Source organism: Cydia pomonella, chromosome 19 (genome assembly GCF_033807575.1).
Source record: "Cydia pomonella isolate Wapato2018A chromosome 19, ilCydPomo1, whole genome shotgun sequence".
Taxonomy (NCBI): Eukaryota; Metazoa; Arthropoda; class Insecta; order Lepidoptera; family Tortricidae; genus Cydia; species Cydia pomonella.
Genome location: NC_084721.1, coordinates 13,851,021 through 13,870,110, shown reverse-complemented (window position 1 = coordinate 13,870,110; position 19,090 = coordinate 13,851,021). Strand labels below are relative to the sequence as shown.

At 38.0% G+C, this 19,090-nt stretch overlaps 3 protein-coding genes across 3 annotated transcripts in view; 2 read left to right on the top strand and 1 right to left on the bottom strand.

Moving 5' to 3' along the window:
• The window catches only part of LOC133528596 (unc-112-related protein-like), an 89,623-nt gene extending 86,207 nt beyond the window's left edge, over nucleotides 1-3,416 (bottom strand). The window contains exon 1 of the mRNA XM_061866033.1: nucleotides 3,140-3,416. Coding sequence (XP_061722017.1) covers nucleotides 3,140-3,281 — 142 coding nt within the window. The 5' untranslated portion in view covers nucleotides 3,282-3,416. The remainder of the gene's footprint in view (nucleotides 1-3,139) is intronic.
• A 769-nt stretch (nucleotides 3,417-4,185) lies between these two features.
• Nucleotides 4,186-7,907, top strand: LOC133528264 (metabotropic glutamate receptor-like protein P). Its single transcript, XM_061865569.1, has 3 exons — nucleotides 4,186-4,407; nucleotides 4,562-5,593; nucleotides 6,175-7,907. Exons 1-3 carry the CDS (start codon nucleotides 4,350-4,352, stop codon nucleotides 6,726-6,728), a joined length of 1,644 nt encoding a protein of 547 aa, XP_061721553.1. The 5' UTR covers nucleotides 4,186-4,349; the 3' UTR covers nucleotides 6,729-7,907.
• A 10,074-nt stretch (nucleotides 7,908-17,981) lies between these two features.
• On the top strand, nucleotides 17,982-19,047 carry LOC133528265 (ATP-dependent Clp protease proteolytic subunit). Its single transcript, XM_061865570.1, has one exon. The coding sequence runs from the start codon at nucleotides 18,218-18,220 to the stop codon at nucleotides 18,956-18,958; it is 741 nt and encodes a 246-aa protein (XP_061721554.1). The 5' UTR covers nucleotides 17,982-18,217; the 3' UTR covers nucleotides 18,959-19,047.
• The last annotated feature ends 43 nt before the right edge of the window (nucleotides 19,048-19,090 follow it).

Sequence of the window (19,090 nt, the reverse complement as noted above, 5' to 3'; positions counted from 1 at the left end):
GGTATAGATAGTACAGTTTGCTTTAGCCACTTTAGCAATTATAGTCGACTTAATATCAGGTGAAATTTTTCAGTCCACAAGCCAATTTGAAGGTATACTGACATCAGAATGATGTCTAAATTATGTTAATTAGTTATCGTGCAATTCGCTCGTACTTTTCCGTACATGTATTAGCGCGATAACTACATAAATAACATGATTCAAATATAATTCTGATGTCAGTGTACTTTCGGATTGGCCTGCAAGTTTAGCTTATTAGCTTTACCTACTTTTTCAGACCTAATATCTGGGAGAGCGAGCTTTTCTCGGAAAAAGATTAAAAACTTAAAAATTTTCAAGTACACTCAACTAGATCAATTTTTCGCCCCCGAAAACCCATATAGCAAATTTCATCGAAATCTTAAGAGAAGTTTCCGAAATCCCCGAAATATATAAAAAATATACCTATACAAGAATTGCTCGCTTAAAGTTAAAGTCTGAGTAAAAACCATACATTTTTCAGTATGATTGTTAACATTCATTAATATTGTAATACTAATTAATTTTCTGGAAGAAATCAGAAATCACTTCTTAGGAGCCTTTTGATCTTTTCTTACTGTTCTCTTTCATGCATCTGTGATCTGAGCTGAGAAATAAAAATTATTCCATCTAACTTATTGACCATGACTGTACCTACACTATATCAACCAGTCGATTTCCTACAAATGATGAATTTTATGAATATTGATAAAATGTTAATGCAGTTAGAACCAGTTTAAACGCCAGTGGAATACACAAGTGGATGCGAGGATGGAAATTGCAATTATAACCAAAGATGACCATTTGGGGCTGAAAGTGGCTTTTACTTCTAAGAGATAGACTTACCCCCTCATAAAACTTTATAGGCCTGAATTAGTTAATTTCTTTTATGCTTTTCTAACAAGTGTATATGTGAAAATGAGAGATAAAGACAAACAATGAATAGCTAGAGTTGGACCATGCTAAGTTTTCATGTTTATTAAATGCTACGTCAAGTATACATAAAGGAGAACCTAGTAGAATTTTGCAGGGTAAGTACATAAGCCAATTCCCATTAAGCTACATTCCCAGGGTTTAGAGAGAAGTAAGGGTCTTCTAAAAGCCTTCTTGCAAAAATCGGGGAAAAAATCGTACCAAGAAGTGGAGTCATTTAGAAGCATAACTTTATCATTTTTTGTACTAAAGGCCGAAACCGCTACTTCAGTTCACTTACAAAACTTGCCGAAACTGAAACTTCGGTAGAACATTACCGAAAATTTCGGCACGGTCGAAAGGTTCAGCAGCCTTTTGGTCTAAACAGAACCTTCGGCTGAAACAATTGTTATGCCGAAAACTGCCAAAGACTTGGGTCAGACACAGGTACCCTTTATATGGCAAAGGTCTCAAAAAACGACCATCCTATTACATCATCTTGGTACAGAATTTTAATGATTAGATTGGTAATGAGGCTTGAATTGAGGATTTTTTTGCTAACAGAGATAAAAATCATTTTGTATGTTTAAAAATTAGGACAGCTCAAATAAATACTTCTGTTATTTAGTAGATTTTACATTTCAATAAATTTTATGAGAAAGTCTGTGATGCCTTAATCATCTCCCATAAAATGTCCTTAAAGTTTTAAATTTTTTAATTTCGCTGATGATAAGCATAGGGTCAGTGCAGAGGTTTTAAAAATTATAGTGTAACTAGGTGAAACTTACATTGTTATGAAAAATGTAAGGGTTTTCTTTGTTGGTGAAGCCTTCCATGCCCCACTGGTATTTTGTTACAATTCTCTAATGAGGATTGCAGCCCACAGTTTGGTAACCTCTGCCCTTAACCCCAGGGCAAGGGCCCCTTAAGAGCAAGCCAAATTGAAGACTTTGAAGTTTTAAATTTAGCATTGAATTATTATCCCAAATACTGAAATGTAATATTTCTTTTGAGATGAATAAAATATCATTAATCCGATTATTGAAAATATAATATAAAAATTTAATTGTTTACTTTTAAAACCAAAACAAGACCGCAGCAATGGTTACACAAGGAAATTATTATGTCTAAAATGTGTTAATTAGATCTATTGAATACCAATTGTATGAGGATACTTGGATATCCTTATTAATTGTAATTGGTATACATACAATAGGTCATTATTTTAAATATAACAGTGGTTTAGATTAGAACAATCAGGAATAGCATTTGTATTTACAGAGCATGGATCACAAATGCAAATTCGAATGTCCAGGATGCAAATACAAATGTTAGGGAATATGTAATTGTTGTTATCATTACTAATTAGAAAAAATCTGTTAGCACATAAAACATATGTTACTTTAGAATGAAGTGTTGAAAATTGCTGTCTACTGGTCAAAATGCATTACTTAAAAAAACAGTTTGCGCACACTGCCCACATACAAGTTGATGAGGCAGGACAAGACCTGCGCACATTCGTATTCGTAAAACATTAGCTTCAATTGATGTGAATATTAGTGACATCCCTATTTCAGAGCAAGATTTGTATTGCAATAATTCATCATTTGTAACTGACTTTCCTTAATAACATTTATTTTGGTACAGTCATAATTACCAGCCTGCCAGGGATCTACAGGCACCTATTATTAAGAAGGTGGAAAATCATGCAGAATGGAGAGCCTTGGTGCACAAAATAATGATCTCATGTGGTCATGACCCTCAGTCATGAGGAGACGTGGAAGAAGAAGAAACATAGTATTAGATAAAAATTCCAAATTTTAAATGAACAGTCAGGCTACTTCATGTATATAAAAGGTATCTCTTCACCATACAAACCCTGTACAATTTGGTCAATTTGCTGATTTTGAATGTGTATGCAGAGCCAATACAATAAGACTACTAAACTATTACTAATATGAGACTTATTAGTGGTTAGTGAACAATACATACATTTAAAATATAGGTTACTTTTAAAAACTAATATATAAGACTTAACCAATTATGTTCCTAATTTATCATTAGTGAATCACCAATAACATAACACAGCTGTACAAGAAAAGATACTTAATATACATACACACTAAAGTTATAGCCCATCATGTATGACTCATTGTAGAAAACAAATCAAGGACTCCACTAAAGGTTACAAAAACAATCTTAATCTTACCGAAGAGTTCTGTCAATTTCAGCATCACTCCTCCAATGTGCATGTCACCTTTTACAACTAAGGTACGCTTCTCGTTCAGATCGGTCACGTAAACCATGAGGTTCCATGATCCGTCGCCCACTATTTCTCCGTCGGCCAACATTTTGGAAGGATTTGCGTTCACTTAACACTGAAAATGTCACTTCCGAAGCATTGCGGTTTAAACAGTCACAAAATCACCCAAGAAGCTCGACCGACCAAGCTCAACTGAGGGAGGAGGAGGACCGAACAACCGGAGTGCCTAGCCGACTGAGGTGAGGTAAACGGAGTGAGGGGAGGGCTTGTTTGACGTTGACAGTGGAAAGAATGCGCGGGATGAGTATCGGAACGTGCATTACATTTACAACCATTGCGGTTCAGTTTTCAATTAAAAATGTTCGGTATTGTTATTTAAGGTATGGTGCCTAATAAATAATTACATTTTAAAATATTATGATGTTTACGATATGTAAAATTAGCGAAAAGGCTGTTCCAATACATATACTTAAATAATTCATTTCTCTTGTAGCGTTTGAGTACGATTGAACTTTGAAAAAAAAAATACACTGTAAAATACATGTTTGCCTGGTAAAAATAAACATGTTTATCATATTTTCATTACTTTAACTAATACTCCTATGAGAATAACAATCAACCAAGCATATTATCCTTTTCTTGTGTTAGTGATGTTACTTGTTTTAGAACGCCATATTACTTATTTCGAATACCTAAACAGTCTTTTGATAGCACAGAAGTGGATAAAATTAATAAATCAAAAAAAATACTGTACTTTACATAAAGAGCATTTATTTATTATTTAGCTTTATTAAAAAATTAATAAATCAAAAAAAAAATACTGTACTTTACATAAAGAGCATTTATTTATTATTTAGCTTTATTATAAAATTATCCTCAAAATACACTAACTTAGTATAATTCATCTAGTATTCGAACGTGAAAACGTCAAATTGACATTGACAGCATTTTACATGACAGTTGCCGACTGTGTTGTCACTTTTGTGCCTTGCAAGAACGTTATTATTTAGTTTTGTGATATTTTATCAATAAAATACATTTGTATAAGTGTTGTATATAACATCATTGCCCACGGTTTTGTATGTTGCTAATACGTACTTCTAATTTATTACAAGCAACCTATGATATTATTAACTAAGCCATTTGTGATCACCATATGAGCAAGCGAAGTTTATCAACGGGGACGATGGTAGCTACAAAGCATAAAAACAAAGGTATTTTATAGTATAATAATCACTATTAGTAGCCACTCGTTACAGAAACTTCTATATCGTGGTGCCTACCATAACTGTTTCACAAGTGTTTATACTACCTATATGATAAAAATTAACTACAATTTTTTTACAACATAATTCATAATAATTTCAGTAGTGCCATGCTCAACCCCTGAGCACCAAGCAGATTCTCCATCAAGAGACAGTGATTCAGTGTGTGATTCCGAAGCGGCCAGCCCAGTACCCTTTCTCTGCACTCAAGATGGAGCGGAAGGCGAAACAGATGTTGTCTGGAACTATTACACACCAAAAGCTGAACAAACAGCAGTCTCCCGAATCAAAAACTCCACACCAGTCAGTAGAAAAGCAAGGAAAATATCAAAACCTAAACTAATTGACCGGCCAACACCTAAACGCAAACTTGTCAGTAAAGTATCACACAAAAAGACTGCACTATTCCAAGAGCTTATGGAATTAAACCAAAACGTGCATGAATTAATCAGTAAGAAACGGTCCAGTGAAGTTATTGATGAAAAACAGTCTGGAAGTGAAGAAGACATTTTTAGTGATTCATCAGGCCAATCACCCAAAAGCTGCTTTAAGTCATCAAGGTGTCTTAGAAAAAACCTCTTAAGTTCAAAATTTGCTAAACCAGATACAGAACCAGCTTTGGAATCTGACGATTCAATGAATGAGTGCCTTATTAAAGCCAGTCAGGTTATTGAGGAAAATATACTGAAAGTAACACCACCGAAGAAACCTAGATATGAACCAAACAAATCAAAGAATATCAAGTCAAGTATAAACTTCCAAATGGATCAAGATTCTATGGATGCCATATTAAATAGCATTAAACTAGACTCACCTTTATTAACACATACAAAAAATGCTGAACCTCCAAGCCTTAATAATGACTCTTTCGATAACATAGTAGGGAATTTAAATGACAGTACATTAGACAGGCTAACACAGGCTCCAAACAGTAAAAGTAAACTAAACAACTCGAAAAGCACAAGTTGGATGATAGATGATATAGTTTTGCATGATGACAGCATGTCTAAGTCATTTTTCGGGCGGCACAACTCTATGCCCGAGTCACCATCAGTGGATAACAAGCCATCTACAAGCGGTATGGTTATTACACGGTATAGCTCTATGCCATATGGAAATGCTGAAAAAAGGACAGGTTTGTTAATTATTTACATTATTAAACCCCCTAATACAACTAATTTTTGCAATTAATTGGATAATATAAAACTGAAATTAGCTGTTTGAAATAGCAGCAAAAAGAGAAGACTATTTAGTTTAGTAAGATTTTGTTCTCATAGCTTACTTAGGAATATATTTGAAATAAAAATAAATACAATAAAATGCATTTATTTCAGACAACATGGTCCATATTTTTTAGTAAAACTTATAACTAATGTTAACTATTAAGTAACCATCTTATATGCTGTACTTGCGTGTAGTACGTACACAACTAAACGGGTAATTTATAATTGTGTACAAATTTCTATGTAATAGTTTTTGTAGTAACATAGGAAGCTTTAGGCCTAGTTTTAGTTCATTTATTTAAGACATATTTATAAAAGGCTATTTGTTTTCTAAATAAATAAATAAAAAAATGCAGAGAGGACTTTATCAGGCCACTGTCCCATCTGTCGGCCACAAAGGTCAGGAGATTGTTGATGTTGTCTTTAATTATAAGGCTTTGCTTTAATAAATAATGATTATATGCATGAATGATTAATATTTATACTATTTCAGAACCCAGTGACTCTCCAATGAGATGTACTCAAGATGAAATCAAGAGGAAACATCAACTAGCGCGAGAGAAACTTCTTGCAAAACGACTTCTACCATTCACTTCACAGTCAAGCCAAGTTCATCAGCCACCGGAAATTAAGAAAAAACAATTTCAACCTAAATTTGCCAGTACAATTAACAAGGGCCCTAGTTCTACTGACAATGTTGCCAACTCAGTGAACAAGGTCTCTAGTTCTACTAACAATGTTGCCAACACAGTGAACAAGGTCCCTAATTCTACTAACAATATTGCCAACACAGTGAACAAGGGCCCTAATTCTACTAACAATGTTACCAAAACAGTGAACAAGGGCCCTAATTCTACTAGTAATGTTGCCAGCACAAATAACAAAATACCTCCAAAAGATAATAGTTATTTAAATCAGGCTTCCAGTATGAATTTCCAACAGAATAATGTTATGATTAGTGATAAGTCAAAAGATATAAAATTGCTTATTGAAAAGAAAAGACAAGAGGCGCTGATGAAATTAAGACGCCGGCAACCGCAGAAATGAATTTATTGCCTGTTTCATATGTTGTAAGTTATAATAATTATATCACAGAAAAAAGAAGTATAGAAGACGTAAACAGTGTGCATCTAAGCTAACTTTGTATCGACTTTTCAAAACAAAGTGTGGCAATGTCTTCAAAAAAAATGTTACAACCCAAAGCCTGATGTAAAGCTGTATTTTTAGTATGTAATTTGGACTCCTTGAAGGAACATGAAACCAGGGCCGGATTTAGGGGAGGGCAACCGGGGCTACTGCCCCGGGCCTCCACAAAAGAGGCCCCCCCCCCACAATAGAGAATTCGGTAAATTTACCATTTTATTTGGAAAAAATTTGGGGCCAGGGGGCCTCCACTCCTTTATTGCCCGAGGCCTCCAGACCTCTAAATCCGGCATTGCATGAAACTATGTTTTACAAGCAAAAAAAGTTATGCTCTAGCATGACGCAGTAGTTTACGAAAATGGCAAAAAAATATTATTTTTTATAAGTTTTGCATTTCTTTTTAACTATGAGTTTTTTGGCATTCGTTTTTTTGTAATGTTAAAGGTACATTAAATTTGAAACAATTTAAGCCCACCCACATCGCCGTATGTTAATTAATTCTTGATACATGAGGCTTCAAAAAATAAGTTTTTTTTTTTCTTAATGAAATTTTGAGTTTGGCATATATTTCTGCCAAATTCCTCTCCTCTCGCTTCGAATGATGGTTCCTATGACGGTTTATGTTTATTATGGATTAGTAGCTGTCACGTAATATATTTATAGTTTTTTTTTTGGGAGTTTAGCACATGAATTCATTTAGAAATGTAACATTTGAGTATAAAAAATCGGTATAAGTAGGTACACATATTTCTTCAATTATTTTTTAAATAAACCAAAAGAAACTTCAAGGAACTGCCGTGGGGACCATAATTTGACGCGAGGGGTATAGCTCCGACTCCGACTAAGAATTTGTTGTAGTGTGTTTTAATTACATAACTAGGTGGCGCTGTACGGCACCACTAATTTTGTGGTAACTTGTAGCTTGTAGAAAGTTAAGAGGCCTTATTCCTACAGACGAGCGTATTTTGTAAAATGCTTCCTTTTTCATTCAAGATTACGACGTAACTATTAGTATTTATTCAAAAACTGATAACGTACTTAAATAATCGTTTCCTAAACTAGGGGCTCCAACAGTTCAAATTTTCATTTTCTCTTTTAAACCTCTTTTTTAATGAGGTTTTTTGGGAGTCTTTTCCAAATTTTGCAGTGAGATGTGGCGTTTCGGTTCTCAATTTTGCTATAAACAAGAATCATTTGGTACATGAATGACTACAATTTGATTCAACATATCTCGTACGAGGGGCTGGAATGATTAACAATCGAAGATTCATTTGAAAAAACTGATAAAATACCTTCCGAGTTTTCTTCATTTTTTTGGCGAAAACAGGGTTTTATTATATTTTATTTCCGCAAATTGTACGCATATTTTGCTTTAAAAATAATATTATAGCAAACTGTAACTTTATGTTAACCTATAAAAAAAAAATCGTAACTATGGGACCTACATTGCGGTAAATTTATATTTTTTTAAAACACGTATAAATCACGCAGCAGCGACGCCCCGCTCTCAGTCCGCGCGGAGCGCGCTTAGAGGACGGACCTGTGCTCGATTGTCAGGCATTCGTTGCGATCGTAATCAGCTACGGAGTTCCGAGAAGTGCTATATACTGCGATTAGAAAATCTTAATAAAAGTTCATTTTTTACAGTATGCCTAACAGACTTGCTTATTGATGGATTTTCAGTGTTACTTTTTTTTTAATACTAAGTCGTTGGCAAACAAGCATACGGCCCGCATATGTACGCCTGCAACTCCAGAGGAGTTACATGCGCGTTGCCGACCCTAACCCCCTCCCGCCCCTCGTTGAGCTCTGGCAACCTTACTCACCGGCAGGAACACAACACTATGAGTAAGGTCTAGTGTTATTTGGCTGCGATTTTCTGAAAAACGCATTTTCACTTGAAATTACGTTAAGGTTTGCATTATTATTTTTGACCCGGATGAAGTCCAAGTTCTCATGATGGAGTCAGGAGTTGGTCACCAGAACTCCTAATCTACTAATTATAATCCCATCGTGTTTGGGCTCAAAAGATTTGCCCTGACGAACACCATCGATCTAGATGAGGTCCAGGGTCTCATGATGGAGTCAGGAGTTGGTCACTAGAACTCCTAATCTACTCATTATAATTCCATCGTGTTTGGGCTCAACAGAGTTGCCCTGACGAGCACCTTCAATCTAGATGAGGTCCAGGGTCTCATGATGGAGTCAGGAGCTGGTCACCAGAACTCCTAATCTACTCATCATAACTCCATCGTGTTTGGGTTCAATAGAGTTGCCCTGACGAGCACCATCAATCTAGATGAGGTCCAGGGTCTCATGATGGAGTCAGGAGCTGGTCACCAGAACTCCTAATCTACTCATCATAACTCCATCGTGTTTGGGCTCAATAGATTTGCCCTGATGAACACCATCGATCTAGATGAGGCCCAGGGTCTCATGATGGAGTCAGGAGTTGGTCACCAGAACTCCTAAACTACTCATCATAACCTCATCGTGTTTGGGTTCAATAGAGTTGCCCTGACGATCACCATCAATCTAGATGAGGTCCAGGGTCTCATGATGGAGTCAGGAGCTGGTCACCAGAACTCCTAATCTACTCATCATAACTCCATCGTGTTTGGGCTCAATAGATTTGCTCTGATGAACACCATCGATCTAGATGAGGCCCAGGGTCTCATGATGGAGTCAGGAGTTGGTCACCAGAACTCCTAAACTACTCATCATAACCTCATCGTGTTCGGGCTCAATAGATTTGCCCTGACGAGCATCATCAATCTAGATAAAGTCCAGGGTCTCATGATGGAGTCAGGAGTTGGTCACTAGAACTCCTAATCTACTCATTATAATTCCAACGTGTTTGGGCTCAAAAGATTTGCCCTGATGAGCACCATCGATCTAGATAAAGTCCAGGGTCTCATGATGGAGTCAGGAGTTGGTCACTAGAACTCCTAATCTACTCATTATAATTCCAACGTGTTTGGGCTCAAAAGATTTGCCCTGACGAGCACCATCGATCTAGATGAGGTCCAGGGTCTCATGATGGAGTCAGGAGTTGGTCACCAGAACTCCTAATCTACTCATCATAACTCCATCGTGTTTGGGCTCAATAGAGTTGCCCTGACGAGCACCATCAATCTAGATCAGGTCCAGGGTCTCATGATGGACTCTGGAGTTGATCACCAGAACTCCTAGTCTATTCATCATAACTCCATCGTGTTTGGGCTCAAAAGATTTGCCCTGACGAGTACCATCGATCTAGATTAAGTCGAGGGTCTCATGATGGACTCAGTAGTTGGTCACCAGAACTCCTAATCTATTCATCATAATGGTAATTTGATGGTGCTTGTCGGAGTAAATCTATTGAGCCCAAACACGATGGAGTTATGATAAATAGATTACGAGTTCTGGTGACCAACTCCTGACTCCATCATGAGACCCTGGACTTCATCTAGATCGATGGTACTCGTCAGGGCAAATCTTTTGAGCCCAAACACGATGGAATTATAATGAGTAGATTAGGAGTTCTAGTGACCAACTCCTGACTCCATCATGAGACCCTGAACATCATCTAGATTGATGGTGCTCGTGAGGGCAAATCTATTGAGCCCAAACACGATGGAGTTATGATGAGTAGATTAGGAATTATGGTGACCAACTCCTGACTCCATCATGAGACCCTGGACTTCATCTAGATCGATGGTACTCGTCAGGGCAAATCTTTTGAGCCCAAACACGATGGAATTATAATGAGTAGATTAGGAGTTCTAGTGACCAACTCCTGACTCCATCATGAGACCCTGAACATCATCTAGATTGATGGTGCTCGTGAGGGCAAATCTATTGAGCCCAAACACGATGGAGTTATGATGAGTAGATTAGGAATTATGGTGACCAACTCCTGACTCCATCATGAGACCCTGGACTTCATCTAGATCGATGGTACTCGTCAGGGCAAATCTTTTGAGCCCAAACACGACGGAATTATAATGAGTAGATTAGGAGTTCTGGTGACCAACTCCTGACTCCATCATGAGACCCTGGACTTCATTTAGATCGATGGTACTCGTCAGGGCAAATCTATTGAGCTCATATACGATGGAATTATAATGAGTAGATTCGGAGTTCTAGTGACCTACTCCTGGCTCCATCATAAGACCCTGGACTTCATCTAGATTGATGGTGCTCATCAGGGTAAATCTATTGAGCCCAAACTCGATGGAGTTATGATGAGTAAATTAGGAGTTCTGGGGAGTTCTGGTGACCAACTCCTGACTCCGTCATGAGACCCTGGACCTCATCTAGATCGATGGTGTTCGTCAGGGCAAATCTTTTGAGCCCAAGCACGATGGAATTATAATGAGTAGATTAGGAGTTCTGGTGACCAACTCCTGACTCCATCATAAGAACCTGGATGGACTTCATTCGGGTCAAAAATAATAATACAAACCCTAACGTGATTTCAAATAACACTGAAACTCTATAGCACTAATGTGCGCAAACGATTGGCATCTTGACTAGGCAGCATGGGTGCGTAGCCACCATGCCAATCGATACGACAACGAAACACTATCTGTCTCTCTCTCGTACTAATATGCACAAACGATTGGCATCTTGGCTGGGCAGCATGGGTGCGTAGCCAACATGCCAAACGTTTACGATACGACAAGGAAACACTATCTGTCTCTCTATCGCACTAATATGCGCAATCGATTGGCTTCTTGGCTAGGTATCATGGGTGCGTAGCCAACATGCCAATCGTTTACGATACGACAACGAAACACTACTCTCTCTCTATCGTACTAATATACGCAAACGATTGGTATTTTGGCTAGGCACTAAGCAAGTGTGTGGCCAACATGCCAATCGTTTACGATACGACAACGAAACACTATCTGTCTCTCTATCGCACTAATATACTTTATTTATACCTGCAGTCATTTACTAACTTCTTCATTTTCCATTGGTGTGAAAGAGACAGAATAAAGAGCAAGGGTTATAGTACACTCTGTAGTCTGTACACTTAGTAGTAGTGTACTTAAAAAAAAAACTACTGTGCATATACAATAAAATAAAGAGTGCCCATATGATATCATATGACACTAAAATTAATGTTGCTTGAAATTATATTGAAAACTATCAAGATTATTCTAGTCTGCATTGAAACGCGCGTCGCGTTGCCGGCGCTCGCGTACCGAGCGCCAACGCCATCTATCGAGCGTTATTTCGTGAAATCGGAGAACGCTCCAAGGATTAAGGGCTCTTAACGTGAAATATTTAGCGTTATAGCGCCATTTACAGCTGTCATACTTTTATTTAATTTCATTGTAATATGCTATGGAAGGTGGAGGTAAGGAATTAAATCTCCATGTACCAAAAAATGTCATCAAAAAACCTTAAATAGGTGGCGCTACAATACCTAGAATACTTGAAAAAAACATCAAATCATAGACAGCGCACGCCACTCCGTCAATAAAGCCTAGGTTCTTAGCTACTCTAGCGCTACTCTGGAGAGATTTGGAACTATTATTCATAGCTGATAGCTGAGGGCCTACCGCGAACCACGTTTGACTTGTTGCCTCTCTGTCGCACGTAACTTCGCACGTAAATGTGACAGGGAGGCAACACGTCGAACGTGGTTCGCGGTAGGCCCTCTGGACACTTGCAACAGTTCTACCATAAGAGATTTAACTCCTTTTAATTCTACACTCCATAGTAATATGCAGTGCTTGGAAAAAGGATGGGCCTTTTACAACCATGGGCGTAGGCAGGTACAGGCAGCTGCCCCTGCTGGCTGGCAGCCTCCCTCCCTCTCCCCCCTAGAGCTCAAATTTTACATACAATATATATCCCTCTGTTTTCCTTAAAGGAGTTAACGGAATTCAATAAACACACGGCATATAGAATCGGGCCACACTAAGTTTTCATGCCAAGTGCTACGTTACAATTACCTCTTAAGATTTTTCGCTATACGGAATGAAAGAGCTATTTACATATTGTAGTCTTAAATCCCCATTAGTCATTGTTTAAGCAAGGGTTCTCTAAACTTTTTGACCCGAAGGCAGCATCCGCTCCCTTTTCACAGACCGGATTGTATGAAATTTGCCAGTCTTCGTTGTTGTTTGTTAATGTTTCTCGCTTGTTCCCAGTGGTAAGACAGATGAGCAAATAATTAATTAGTATGTAATGGAATAACTAAAGGGGCTTGCCTTCAAACGGGTTGAGAACCCCTGACTGAAGTAATGTAACAATTATGTTATATACCATTGTGATACGAAGAGTGACTAAATTATGATAAAACGTGTATAAGCAACATATATAAATATTCTAGTGATTTTGTAATAAATTTTTAAATTTGTGTTTTTTTACTACCCAAGCCTTAAGAAGTCGAAAACGCTTGCTTTACCACAAAGCATCACAAAATAGGTCCATACAGACAGGCAGAAACACATTACACTAGGAAAAACGGCGGCAAATTTCAAAAATGTAGGTGCGAACAGTTGATTTCCCATAGAATGTGAATCGCGCCTTTTTCTACTGACAAAGTGGGTGTATCTGAGTATAGTTATGCACTATAATTATAACCAAAAGATTACCTTTTTAGGGTCCCGTAACCATGGCATAAACGGAACCCTTCATCTAAGTTTTACAGAAGAGACAAAAAATGAAGCTAAGTAGGCAAACGATTTGTTATAACTTATAAGGTAGAGGAAGAAGTATGACAGATTCTATGCGTGCCCTCTCTTCATGCCCCAATTGTATGTGAGCCGCCAAACAATGGGGAAGGCGCCTGCTAACTTTGCTACTAGGTGGCGCCACTAGAGTTTGTGACATGACATTAGTTTGGCCCCACCATTTTTCTTTGAATAAATAAATTATCATAATAGTTAATGGAAATGTGAGTCACCAACAATCAAATAAGTTTTGTATTAATTTAATGAGATATTTATGTACCAGTCTAAATAGTTTTTAATATTAGACATGATCAGAGGCGGGAGCTTTGAATCTGCATTGATATGTCTATAAGAATTTACATCACAGGCGAATTCTGTTGGTGCCTCATAATTAGGGCTTGCAATTCGAATATTCGACCTGTTTTGATATTCGAATATTCGGCCGCTCATTTTTCGAATATTTTTTATTACTCAGAAAAACCTGTTTCATCCGCGATAGTTACAGTTTCTGTGTGTTTTGCCCAGTGCCGGATTAAGATATTTTGATGCCCTAAGCATTTCTAGACCATGGTGCCCCCTCATCAAGATTACATCGAATTTTCTTGGTAAATTGAGTGACTTTTATTGCCGCATTACTGTTGAGAATTTAATTTTCAATCCGTTATATCATTTTATCACGAAAATTGACAGTGCTGCAACGTTGCAGTAATGTTGCAACAGTAGGTACGAGTAATACTGCTGCAGTCACCATGATGAATGTCACCTTTATCAAAGCTGACCTAAACGAAATGACCGAAATTACCTATCTATCATTGTGTGCTTTATACTATGCGATTAAAATTAAAACCTGCTTTGGTTCACAAGGTTCTCGTAGCGTAACATGACTTATTCACCTGCCCAAGAGTAACCCGATAGTTTTTAACAGTGTATTTTGATTATAATTAGAGCAGACTTTGGAATAAACAATGGTCAAGTGTAAGCAAATTCGAAGACCGTGCTTCGCATAAGGCCGGAGGCCGATCTTACGCAAGTGTAAGCGAAGACGCAGGACGTAGGCCGTGCTTTGTACAGGGGTTTTGCAACCTCAAGAGCTTTCCTGCGAAGCTTATTCATGTGAGGGCAAAGGCCGAGCTTCAGTGGGGGCTTAGCTCTGACAAGTTTTAAGGAATTAATTCTCAGCAAGCTGGAAATCGTTTTCCTACTTCCCTTTGGTCCTAATTGCGTGTAATCCGAGTTTGCTCCATCCCAAGAGGTGTACCTTCAGGAGGTGTACCTATCGAGTGGTTTGGCAATCCAAGGAAAAAATATCTCCTAAGGATCTCTTAGCAACAACAACAAATCGTTCTTGAAGAAATTTTTGAGATAAAAATGTACGCACACCTGGGATTGAGTAAACTCGGATTACACGTATTTAGGACCAAATGAAAGTATTAAAACGATTTCCAGCTTGCTGGGAATTAGTTCCTCAACACGCTATTTTTTGATCTAATTTGATTGACCTAAGTCGTGAAAGTTTAAATCAGTGTTTTTAAAGGCAAAGTCTAAGGTTTAGCTTTTTATAAGGCTGACGCGGAGCGTTCAATCGGCGCGTGTGAATGAGGCCAAAGGTCGAGCTGGAAGAAAGCAGAGTTGGAATGGCTGAACGTCCGGAGCGTGTTCATACAATACAACCAGTGGTGAAGTGTGAGCAAGGCAGAAGGCCCAGCTGCGAGAGAAGAAAGCTTGGAATTGGATCTATGGGCAAGTGAAAATGAGGCAGAAGATCGACTTTTGCATAAAGTATAAGGCCTACTAGCCTAGCGTCGCATAAGACCTAACGCCGAACTGCAAAAGAGTGGCTTCAAAACAAACATATCACGGTTCTCCTACTACTCGGCCTTTGGCTTAACTCGAAAGCACGACTTGATAAGATGCTTTTGGTTTTCGGAATTCGCGGGGCCCTTTATTTTGACAATTAGGTCGTAGGATCGCGGCTCTGCAGCAACTCGGCCTAGCTGACAAATCTGGCGTGCAAGAGAGCAGAGTTCGCTACAATATCGGTAATCTACGTCGAAAAAATCGGCTGGCCATGGTAAGATATTTGGCCATGAGCTTGGCCAAAAGCTTGGTTTTTGGCCACAAGGCCCTCCGCGTAAGGTCAAAGCGAAGGCCTACGTTGGAGACGTACTTAAGTGTCCTCACTCTCTTACTTTTATGACCCTTCGTTATTAGATGGGTACTTGCACACGTATCATGAAGTTTTGTGTACATACTCCACTACGACTACGATGCTGATGCAACCTGCACGTTTTTTTTTCCTCCGATTTTGGTGCCCCCCCTAGACGTGGTGCCCTAAGCAAGTGCTTATTTTGCTTAAGGGTTAATCCGGCACTGGTTTTGCCGGTTACTTTTTACAGTGAATTGAGTGAATGAGGAACGGTAGGTAGTAATGCGAAGGAAATATTATTTTATTGTGTTCCTCTCGATAGGCTTCGTGAAATTACAGCTAAACCTAACTCGATTTCAAAGAAATCAAAATCAAAAATTATCAGGATTTCTCCGGTTTGATCAAACAAAGTCCGCCGAGGTCTACTCCTTCCAGCTCCGCCTTCTACTTCTCCCTTATACACTCTCTTTATTAGCCTTCTTTCACTAATTCTTAACACGTGTCGAAATCATCTCAACAAACCTTTTTACATTATTGTCACTACAACTTCGTTCAGTCCACACGTTTCCTTTACCACACTGTTCCTAATTCTATCTTGTAACCTCACACCACACACACTTCTCAATACTCTCAATTCTACTGCATCCACTTGGCTCTGATGCCTCTTCTGCCATAACCAACTTTTACTACCATACATAAGTGTGGGCACTAACACCCCTCTATGCACAGCCAACTGTGCTTTTTGTGACACCTGACTGCTCATAAAAGCGTTAAGTGCCCCATTCACACGATTTCCACCATTTACTATCCTTTCAATGTCTTTATCATGCTAACCGTCCCTAGTGAACAAGGTTCCCAGGTAGACAAACTCTTTCACTTGGTCCACTCTTTCTTGAGTAATGAAAATGTTACAGTTTGTCATATTTTCACCCTTTCCAAATACCATTACTTTCGTCTTGCTTACATTTATTTTCATTAATTCCTTTCAAAAGATTGCATTCTATTAGTTACCATCTCCTGCAACTCTTCACCCGATGACGCTAGCAATACCAGGCCATCTAAAGAAGACATTTGTCGAGTAACCCACTCATTCTCACCCCACATTCATCATTTCTCAAATGATGCAATGCAAGCTACTATCCATGAGTAGATTAAACAGCCACGGTGCCGCTTCACATTCTTGAAAGTCAATCTAATTAGGTAATTAAGTGGATTTCTGCAAAATAACATTAGTTTTTGCAATATGTGCAAATAGTTTTTGAATAAAACGATTAAAAAAAACGATTTCTCGTTCATTTTCTTATTTCTGAAAAATATACGAATTTTATTCGAATATCTCGTCAGAAAAAATCGAATATTCGAATACCTAAAAATTTCGAATATTTGCAATCCGTACACATAATCGATATTTAATGCTGGATTCAATTGAAAATTCTTATTTTGGTCGTAAAATATTAACGTTGATATTGTACATTTACCTTGATATTTTAAGCATAATATTTTTGAGTGAAAACAGTACATAGCCAAATATACTTAACCTTTCTATGAGGTTTTTTTTCCTTTTATGGATGGCTTGCGTTCCCGTAAAAGTGCTTTTAACTGTGTTACAATCAGACGTCCATATTTTTCATGAGGATCCATTTTATTGCGTTATACAGACGATTATTACGTACATGAAAATATCCTACATGCTCCTGTCAAAACAAAACTTTATTTGAATGGCTTTGAAACTTTATCCGACAGTTTCTCGGCCTCAGATACAAAGTTTAATACTTATACAGAGAGATTAATTATGAAGCTTTATTAAACATTGGTTTATTAAATACATTTTTTTTTAAGTAGGTATAAATTTCATACGAGTTGGTCGAGTTGTCTCAAACTCTAGTGGCGTCATCTACAATTAGCTTTCAGCCGCCTTCCCCATTAGCTGGTTTTGTTTTGATTTGCTTTAAAATGGCCTCTCTAAGTCTAAACGTCACCAATAATCGCTTATGATTTGCAATACATCACGGCATTTGGTCGAACGATTGAATTCGTTACTCTACTTAGGCAGCGACAGCGATTATATAGGGACCGTGCGCGTTGGAGGTTCTGCCATCTTTTGGCCTGAATCGGAACAATAAACGTGTAAATTTACACGTCACGTGTGTTCTTGTGCATAGTAGGTTCTGCCATCTTGTAGGCTACATTGGAACAATAAACATCACATTTACGCCTCGCGCCAAAAATCTGACTGCTCCTGTGCTGCCTCCTACAGTTCATGCACGCTCCCTATAAGTCCACAAGTCGCATGGCATTTTTTGCAACATCTGTAGAAGCCTTAAGTATCCTCTTTATATATTCCTACGCAAAAACAAAACGCCGCTAAACGTAGTTGTCAAAACAAGTGTCAAAATGGAATTGGAAAATTAACATAGAAACTTTCCAAAAATCGGAGAGAAAATATGATAATTTGGTAACTTAAATTATCATTATAACAGTGCAAGTACCATAATTTCTAATTTCAAGAAAACAATATAAACATAACCTACACTTTGAATCAAAATTGCTGATAAACTTAATACGAAATCTTGAAAATGGCTTTAAAATATTCTCGCCTACTCGTGAAAGCAGTTACTGCTGGCGTGAGCAGGTCTAATGTAAATATTCACCGGAATTTAGTGACCAGTTCACCTGCAAGACTTGGTATGGTGCCTATAGTTGTTGAGCAAACTGGTAGGGGAGAGCGTGCGTACGATATTTATTCAAGACTTCTTAGAGAACGGATTATATGTCTTATGGGGCCTATAAACGACGATATAAGCTCTCTAGTCGTCGCGCAGCTGCTATTTCTACAGTCCGAGTCAAGTAAGAAGCCAGTGCATCTTTACATTAATTCGCCTGGCGGGAATGTGACTGCTGGACTTGGTATATATGATACCATGCAGTATATAACACCTCCAGTTGCAACTTGGTGTGTTGGTCAAGCTTGTAGTATGGCATCCTTGCTTCTTTCTGCTGGTGCTCCAGGAATGAGACATGCTCTGCCGAATTCTAGAATAATGATTCATCAGCCTTCTGGTGGAGTTAGAGGGCAGGCTACTGATATACAGATCCAAGCTGAAGAAATTTTGAAGCTAAAGGCGCAAATCAATCAATTATATGTTAGACATACAGGTTTGGCTTTAGAAAAGGTTCAAACTTCTATGGAACGCGACCACTTCATGTCTCCGGTAGAAGCTAAGGCCTTTGGTCTGATCGACAATGTTCTGGAACACCCAATGTCTCATGCAATGGAAAAGGAATGTACTACCGGAAATCAAACTCCAAAATTGTGATCTGTATAAATCTATGTGATATAATGTCCACTGTTACATTTACATCAAGCATATACTTATTGATTAAATAATTTTGTTAGTTGAAATAATTGTTTAATTGTTATTAACTGTTGGAATCACATTTTCTTTTAG

Coding starts and splice junctions, on each gene's coding strand:
- LOC133528264 (XM_061865569.1), top strand. CDS start 4,350: ATGAGCAAGCGAAGTTTATCAACGGGGACGATGGTAGCTACAAAGCAT. Junction 4,408..4,561: donor TACAAAGCATAAAAACAAAG/GTATTTTATAGT, acceptor TAATAATTTCAG/TAGTGCCATGCTCAACCCCT. Junction 5,594..6,174: donor AAATGCTGAAAAAAGGACAG/GTTTGTTAATTA, acceptor ATACTATTTCAG/AACCCAGTGACTCTCCAATG.
- LOC133528265 (XM_061865570.1), top strand. CDS start 18,218: ATGGCTTTAAAATATTCTCGCCTACTCGTGAAAGCAGTTACTGCTGGC.